General features: G+C 43.4%; 1 protein-coding gene across 2 annotated transcripts in view; it reads left to right on the top strand.

The window, feature by feature from the left end:
- The window catches only part of arid4b (AT-rich interaction domain 4B), a 37,242-nt gene that overhangs the window by 7,342 nt on the left and 20,876 nt on the right, over positions 1–9,024 (top strand). For both annotated transcript variants that reach the window (XM_037973699.1, XM_037973700.1), the window contains exons 3-7: positions 3,088–3,198; positions 5,530–5,595; positions 5,841–5,931; positions 7,873–7,952; positions 8,041–8,132. In XM_037973699.1, the coding sequence (XP_037829627.1) occupies positions 3,088–3,198; positions 5,530–5,595; positions 5,841–5,931; positions 7,873–7,952; positions 8,041–8,132 (440 nt within the window). The remainder of the gene's footprint in view (positions 1–3,087; positions 3,199–5,529; positions 5,596–5,840; positions 5,932–7,872; positions 7,953–8,040; positions 8,133–9,024) is intronic.

The raw sequence follows: 9,024 nt of genomic DNA, 5'->3' as shown, positions 1-9,024 counted from the left end.
CTATGTTTCTCGGCTGGCCTGGGAACGCCTTGGGATTCCCCCGGAGGAGCTGGCCCAAGTGGCTGGGGAGAGGGTGGCTGGGGAGAGGGAAGTCTGGGTCTCCCTGCTTAGGCTGTTGCCCCCGCGACCCGACCCCGGATAAGCGGAAGAGAATGGATGGATGGATGGACGTGCCGGGAGGATTCCCCCCCCTCGCTGCACGAGCGGCCGGTCCGCCGCGGTGGCGCTCAGGAAATCTCTGGAAAGTTAAATGATGTTAAAACTCCCTGACAGCGTGGGACTCTCTGAGCTAAACGGCAATCCGTCCAGCGAATGAGGAGTTTTCTTTCATAGTTTTTGCTGAATGCAGGGAAGTAAGGGAGGGGGGGGTTATAACTGGAAACAACAAACTGTCCTCTGTTGGCGCTGACATGTGAGCGTTGTCGGGTCGTAGGTTTGGTCCACAGTTGTTAACACAACCCAAGCTGCTCGTTTGAAGAGAGGAGAATCAGACGAGAACCAACAAAAACGGTTGGTTCGATACGAGAGTTGGCGACGAGCGGAGTGGGTCGAACGAACTCTCCGTGAGACGTTTGACTCAAAAGATCCCCTGAAGCCCGTCTGTCAGGTTACCGTTAAGGCCCTCACTGACCGAGCCCTGACTGTTCGGAGGCTAGTTGGTCCAAAAAATAAAAATAAAATCATCAAAATTGTGAGGAATGAGCATTAATTTCCAGCTGCAGTCTGTGTTTGCCACCACGTCACCAATGAGCCAGGAGCCCACATTTTAAACTGCTAATTTATTTTAAATTTAACCGTATTTTTCTGCGTACGGCTCATAAAATTGTATTGTTGGCCGTGCACATTATTTCATCGTTTCTGATTTTTGATGATTTTTGAAACGAGCACATTCTGATTTAAACCAGTGTTTGTTTGTTTTAATTAAATATTATTTATCAGCTTGTTTTAGACCTGGACTTTTGCCTCGGATGTTTCCTGTCGGGGTGGAGCTCCCCTCTGGGTGTCAAAATGGCGCCCCAGCGCTCCTGGGACGATGAGTTTAGGGCGAGTCGTCTGCGAGGGCTGTTTTGATTGAAAAGTTGTCACGAAATTCTTTATGCCCTGCCAAAAAGGAGCACCACATTCAGGAGTCTCCCTTATATAAACCGTTCGCCAACTAGTCGCAGCCGAATGACCTTTGACCCCAACGCCGGATCACGTTTAAAGTTTTTATTCGCCCCGTCTGAAGGCGGGACGCATTATGTTATGGCGCCGTTCGTCTGAGCTCTAAATTAACCTTTTATTGCGGAAATGTCTAACTGCACATCTGGACACTTCATGGGTCATGGGTGATCCCTATTGATTTCAAGGTCACTGGAGGTTAAAGGTCAAGATCATAGGTGACCACTTTTGTGAAAACCTTTGTGCTCTAACTCTGTAACCGTGTCACGTAGGAATGTCACTCTGCATACGTGGGTGCCTCGTTGGGCAAGGGTGATCCCTATTGATTTCAAGGTCACGGGGTCATGGGTCAAGGTCACAAGTTGTGAAAACCTTATCTATGTTCCAGCTTGTTCTCTGGATTATTCTTACCAATGAGGGTATTATTTACTGTTGGTGGTACTCTTGTTTCCTGTTCCTAACTTTTTTCCCTTTTTAAAGTATTTAAAGACGTTACCCTGTCCGTGTCTTTTGTGTCTTATGTCTTACGTGTCCTATGTGTCTTATGAAACTTATGAAAGTGAGACCGTTGGTGTATTGTATCTCCCAGCTGGTGAGATGTCGAAAAAACATAATTTACTTAAAGAAAATGCTCGTTATTTTAAATGAAAATGGCTCGAGCAGCGACCGTACAACTGTGTGCCTGATCAATGGTAAAATCACCTTCAGATTCAAAATATTTACCATTTAATAGTGATTTAATAACTAAAAGTTGGTCACGTATACCAGCGATGTCGTGCAACGACACCCTCGTGAGCGCAGCGCTCGCTGGAGAGGGCGTCCCACCGCTGCCGCCGCAGCTTCGGTTTGCTCGGCCTAACGTGACTCGTTAGAGGAAAAACAAATGTCTCGTTTTGTCTGAATGAATGACTGTTGGAAGAACCCGGAGAAAACATGAGGAGAACGTTTAACCCTGGGACCCAACACGAGTGCTCGAACCCAGGACCTTCTCGCTAAAAATATAGTTTCCTCAAATGATTTATTCGATCAAACCCTCTCAGGTTTTCTACCTGTGGAGACGACCGTGACTCTTTGAGGACTCCGACCCGTTTATTTAACGTTCTGTTCAATCAGAACAAAACTGAGGCTCTGTCCGTCACTTTTACAGGCGTTAATGGAAAAAATAAAGTCTGAACGACTAAATGTTTCTGCTTTAACAAACCGGCGAGGCCACATCTTTTATATGAATATAGTTTTTTTTTTTTTTTTTGCTCCCTTTCAAGCCGACTGAGCATCCTTGACATTATTATTATTTTTATTATTTTGGAGCACATCGCTTCTCTTTAGCCGAATGCCTCCGTTTCCGTCACCCTGTCTGACAGTTTGGCTGCCAAAAAACTAAAAAAAAAACAGAAAACAGAAAGACTTTTTTGTGTTACAGTCTGCTCCGCTGTCGTTAACGATCAGCTCCCCTTAAAGAATGATTTGGTTGCTTGTTTTAACGTTCTTACCTCTACAGTAACATTTAATTAAAAACAACTTTTTGGTTGTCAGGACGGCTTGTTGCTTGTTGCTCCTCTTTGTTCCGCCGGGCGCCGATACGCTCCGTTTATTCAGTCAGGACGAGGCGGCACGTTTTCGGATGAACTCGAGGAGGGGCTTTCGTTTCAAGCGCGCCTGGAAGTTCGGGCTCGCCGTCAGAAGCCGCAGGAAGCGCGTCCTGGTGTTTGTGATCTTGAATCTTCGGCGAAGTCGCCTCTTTGTTCGCTTCCTCAGAGGCTTGTTTTCCATAAAAACCCCGGAGCAGATGGTGTGTTTTCCACGGATGAATCACTGAGCTCGGTGGGTTTTACGGCACCGGGCCGCGTCGCGCTCGGCTGCGAGGACGCTCATGCCTTTCAGGAAGCGGCGTGCGTGTATTTATTTATCTTTTTTTATTTCCCTCAGACTCTGGAGGAGCCCCCCTACCTGACGGTGGGGACGGACGTGAGCGCCAAGTACAGAGGGGCGTTCTGCGAAGCCAAGATCAAGACCGCCAAGAGGCTAGTCAAGGCCAAGGTAGGTCGTGTTTCTGAACGCACGCAGCTTGGCGTCGTTTAGGTGATCAGACCGCGGTCCGGGTCCGGACGGCTGGCGCTGATATATTTATACAACTTTAGAAGAAATGGGTTAAAGTTGTATGACAGGTGTTAATTTGTAGTGGACTTTTTAAAAAATTCTGCATCTCAGAAGCTTTAAAATGATCCGTAGTTTGTTGAAATTTGTCTTTTTTTTATTGGTCTGGTTGGGAATTCAAGCTCTATGTTTAAAAAGGGAGGTTCACAATGAGGCCAAACATTATACGAAGGGATTTCCCGGCGCTCCAGCATTCGATTGAGGAAAAACAATCAATTTCAGATGGAATTAAAAGGATAATTTCTGAAGATATGCCTGTTAGAAAACTTTAAATGAAAGGTACATTAGGTATATTATGATATTTTAGTTACCAGGAACGCTAAATAGGGATTTTATGGAGTCATTTTTACTCAAATATGGCAGAGATTTATACATTTATTCCGGCTCTTTTTGCCAGCACTGGGCACATATTTGTCATAAATTTCTAGTCAGCTTTCCCACTTACTTTTACACATATTTATTGCAGAAGTCCTGCTCTGGTTTTAAACGTTTTCGTCTGGATGACTGAAAGTAAAAATATTCTGCGCTGTGGATCAGAGGGTGGTCCGTGAGTCGGTGATCTCGGGCTCGTCTTATTTTGGCGTTTCGTTCGGCTCGCAGTTCTTATTGAAGTCTAGTTGGGGAGTTTTCCTGCTTCTGCTTCCTCCTGCTCTCCGTTTAAAAAAATAAATAAAACAACTTCCTTTACTCCACTGAGCAAAATGTCATTATCTCAGTAATTGAGGAAATACTGCCTCAGTAAGCTTCTTATTCATTTTTCTCCCTCTCTTACTTTGTAACCTGATAATTCAGCAGCATGTCTGCCTCTCTTTTATTCATTTCCTCGATTCTGCGTTCACACCGGGGCTCTGATTTCTGTCTTTTCTGCTGTTGTTGTATCAAAAACTGGTTTCTGATCAGGAGAGGTGCTTATTTCTTGTTCTTCTGCCCGTGTTTGTGTTCGTTTTGAGCCAAATTATCTTAAAGATGGGTTGTAAATTCCTTCAGGTGATGGATAGAGGAGCACAGGAGCGTTTTGGTAAAACTGTGATTTATTTTATTATTTTTCCCGGCTGCTTTGTAACTTTCCTCCAGTGCTTCATGAGAAAACTGTTGCCTCGTGGTTCTCGTCTGTCACACAATAATGCCAGATTGCCGTGCAGAGGCAAGATTAGCTCGGCGTGATCAGATTATTATCCGCTGTGGCTCGCTCGGGGGAGGCTGCAGAGGCCGGAAGGAGGCGAGGGAGGGGGCGACGGTCAGTAAAAAGGGTTTTTAGGCTGATTCGCTGAAGGGGAAAGGGCGACAGTGGGGTTTGTTTCTGGGTTTGTGTGACGGATTTTAACGAAACTGATCATCAGGCCTCCTCGGTGGGATTGACAGACATGGAGCTAAGGTTCGGCGCTGGTAGTAGCTGAGAGTCATCCCCAGCAGGCGGTCCGAGAGCGGCGGCGTCCTGCGAGAGAATCACGTCATTCAGAAGGTTTCAGCTGAATGGCCGCAGCTCTCTGTTCTCGTCGTTTACTGTGACGACTTCTTTTTCTAACGGGTTAAAACAACACACACACACACACACACATGCACACACACACACACACATGCACACAAAAGTAGAAAATACACTAAAAGCAGTGAAAAAGAAACCAAAATAAATGTGCCTGCCGCTGTTTTATCTGTTCAAAAAGGAGTCTGAAGAAGCAGAAATATATTAGTATATAATGTTTTCTCTCACTAACGTAGTATTTATAAATATTCTATAATTACTAACTCAGTGTAGTATTTATACACATGTTCTTGACTATATCAGGACTCTTCACAACTCTTTAAATGTATAAATATATTTATTTTGGGTATAAAGACACAAATATTATGAATTAGGTGGAATTAGCAGGATGCCTGTCTTTATAATATACAATTTATCTTCTGATTTAAACCAAAATCAGATTAAATTCATGCTCCATATTGGTGTTAATCCCATCCTGTTAAACTGACTGGTGTTTCGACGTCGGTTTAACAGCGATGCCAAGTCTTTTCCTGTTTCGGCTGATTTTTATTTTATTCATAAAAACACATCTTCTGTAAAAGATTCTGCTGGTTTTATGCATAAATTGTGCAGTTTGGTTCATAAAATGATAATATTTTAGTGAGTAAACGGCAGATTTGTGTATTCAAGAAGGCAAACATTGTGAAAAGGAGGCGGGCGATGAATTGGTTAATTCTTCCTTCCTTTCCCAGGTGACCTTCAAATCGGATCTGTCCACCGCCGAGGTCCATGATGAAAACATTAAAGGACCTCTGAAGGTACGGCCAGAAATATGACGCGTTTATTTTATCTAATATCTGCCTCATTTGTTTGTATTAATTCCTTTTTGTCCAAATTACACTTTAAAGCGAAAATAGGTGTCAAACTTTACAAAATCTTCTGTTTATGTGCGTCATCTGTGATTGGAAATAAGAAATCTCTTATTTTCTAATTATAACCCGTCCCCAGATTAGATTTATTATTTAAAAACGTGACATCAACCAGGTGTGTGTGCGTCACACAGGTGGGTGTCGTGGTGGAGGTGAAGAACCAGGACGGCGTTTACCAGGAGGCCACCATCAACAAGCTGACCGACGCCAGCATATACACCGTCGGTAAGTCGGCCTTGGGGCTGTTAGCAAAATATCTCAGCGACCACTTTTTAAAGACAGCGATGATTCAAGATGGCCGCCACACACGAGTGGACAGAGCTCAATCAGCTAAGAGTAGCTAAATGTAGCTAGTGGAGGATCTTAGTACCGCTGGACTGAAAAGTACCTAGTTTTGTCTCATAAATGTATTTTTTTTTTTTTTTTTTTGGTAATATTTCCAAACAGCCTGAGCTGATGGTGTAAGAGGAGGTGAAACCGGCGACACCAGTTTTTATTTTTTTTAATTTCTGAGTGAAGTTGACGAAGATAAATTCGTCAAACAGCTCCTGTTGTCGGCTCTGTGGAGTATTACTGGAGTATTACTGGAGTATTACTGGAGTGTTACTGGAGTGTTACTGGAGTGTTACTGGAGTTTTTACTGGAGTATTACTGGAGTGTTACTGGAGTGTTACTGGAGTTTTTACTGGAGTATTACTGGAGTGTTACTGGAGTGTTCTGTGGTATTACTGAAGTATTATTGTAGTATTACAGAAGCATTACTGTGGTATTACTGGAGTGTTACTGGAGTATTATTGTAGTATTACTGTGATATTACTTGAGTATTACTTAAGTAGTATTGAAGCATTACTGTGCTATTACTGGAGTATACTGAAGCATTATTGTAGTATTACTTAAGCTTTACTGTAGAATTACTGGGAAAACCTCTGTACTTTTACTGTGGTGTTTCGCTCACGGGCAGATGTTTGGCGTCAGCTGCAACGTTTCCCGAGAGAATCGGAGCTGCAGACAAGCAGAACGCTGAAGCTAAATGACAGCCGAAGGTTCATTTAGAAGCTAAAACTGAGTTGTTAAAACAGGAAGCTAAACATGAGCTGAAATGAGCCGAACACAAGCTGTAAACTACAAGCAGCAAAACTGTGGCGAGCACCAGAAAAGTGGGGAACATTAGCGAGGCAAATGCTAAAGCTAAAATCAGCAAAACAGTAGCTAAAAGTTAAAAGCGGCAAAACAGTAGCTAACAGCAGAACAGTGGGTAAAATTAGCAAAGATGCTAAAGTTAAAATTGGCCAAACGGTTGCTAAAAATCAGGAAAGCTGTAGTAAAATTTAGCAAAACTATAGTTAAAAATAGCTAAACTAGAATAAAGTTTAAATGAGCAAATTGGCAAATGAACTGTAGATTAAATCAGCAGCTATAAACTTAAAAGAAGCAGAAGAATAGCTATTCTTCTGCTAACGGCAGCAGAGCAGTAGCTGAAAGCATTAGAACAGTAGCTAAAAGCTAACAGCAGCAGAACGAGACACAAACAGCCTGTTTGCTGAAGCAGGCTTGAAAGAGAAGAATCTTTCAGGATCCGAATGTTGTTTTTTTTAAAAATTAATTTAATTTTAAATATTTTTAAAAAATATGAAAGGTAAAGAAACGAGCCGAAGGAGTTGATAGCTAAAGATTAGCTAAAATAACACAAAGTATTTAGATTTCAAACCAACGTACAGGTTAACGGTTTGGTGAGTCCTGACTCAGCATTTAAACGAATAATAATTAATTAATGAAGCTGGTTATTAATCCTATCTGTTATTTTTATAGAAACAGCCGCAGCTGATCGATTATTAATAAAACTCGAGTTCTTAGATGTTTTTAAAGTTGTTTCTTTAGGTAGCTGCTCGCTGCAGCTCTGATATGAAGGGATTTCCTTTTAAAAAAGCTTCTGAGAACTGTTTAAAAAAATAAATGCCTGAAATGTCCCCTTTTTACGTTTTCTCCAGATGTGTTTGTGATTCTTTCTGGCTGAAAGCAAACTTCCTTTGAAGACGATCACGCTTTCACAAAAAAAAACATAATTCTGGGACTTTCAGGGGATTTGTTTGTGCCTGACTGTGTTTGTTTTGATGGACTCCTGGCCTACATGCAGCAGCCTAATGGCTCCGTCTCTCATCTTGGCAGTTTTCGACGACGGAGACGAGAAGACCCTGAGGCGTTCCTCTCTCTGCCTGAAAGGAGCACGCCACTTCGCGGAAAGCGAGGCGAGTAGCGGCGCTCGGTGCCGAGGTTCCCCGGGTTCAGGTTGTCACAGATGTTGACGCTCTCCGTTGTGGTTTGTCCTCTCCGCAGACGCTCGACAGGCTCCCCCTCACCAACCCCGAGCACTTCGGCACACCCGTCATCGGAAAGAAGGGCAACCGTGGTCGGCGATCGAATCCAGTGTGAGTCCCGTCCGTCCAACCTGAGCGGGCGCGGCGCGGTCCTCAGACGCTCCTGTCCTGTCGCCGTCTTTTTAAGTTCTCCTGGGAAACGTCTCAGCCGTTCCCACCAGGGACCGGGAACCGCTCGGGGTTTATTTGGTCCCCGGTTATAATTGCGTCTTGTCTCACAAAAAGAGGACACTCAGCCGCGTAATCCCATTCTCCGACTTTCTAATTGCGACCCACAGGAAAGTCAATATCGCTTTAAACACTGAAGCAATATTGACCTGGAACGGTCCCGGCTGCATATTAGAGCCTTTTTTTTTTTTTCCTGATCATGTTTTAACTCGAGGATTAGAAAGGTTGACGCGATTAGGCAACCGCTGCTGCTGTGTTGATGTTTTTATTAAAGAAGGAGTTTCACTTTAAAAAAAAAAAAAGGAAACAGGAGGATTAAAGCTGAACTGAAACTTCGGTGAAAATCGGTGAAAATTGAGCCATAAAATGTTTTTTTGTAAAAATTTTACATTAAAAATGAAAAAAATTACTTTTTTTTTTTTTTTGTAATTCTGGATATTGAAGAAACCACTCGGATGTTTTCGGCTTTTTCCATGATCCCCCTGATGTGTGACGACCTCAGAGCCGCTGAGGTTCAGCCGTTCATCAGTGAGTGAATGAATATAGTTCAGTTCGTTGGAATTATTCGTTCAAAATGGCCAGAAAATAAACCTGAAGTTTCATTTTTTGGCTTTCCAAAAGACATTCCACGTCCCTATAGCCAGCTTCTGTAGCCGAGGATCAGACCGCCAAGGTCCCCGCCTTCGGCCACTACCCATCCCACATTGCACCCGACCCCTTTGGCCCCTCCCATAGGTGGTGAGCCCATGGGAAGGGGGACCCACGTATCCTCTTC

The sequence above is a fragment of the Kryptolebias marmoratus genome, linkage group LG22 (assembly GCF_001649575.2).
Source record: "Kryptolebias marmoratus isolate JLee-2015 linkage group LG22, ASM164957v2, whole genome shotgun sequence".
Classification (NCBI taxonomy): Eukaryota; Metazoa; Chordata; class Actinopteri; order Cyprinodontiformes; family Rivulidae; genus Kryptolebias; species Kryptolebias marmoratus.
Note: the sequence above shows the minus strand (reverse complement) of the source record. Positions and strands in the feature narration are given on the sequence as shown.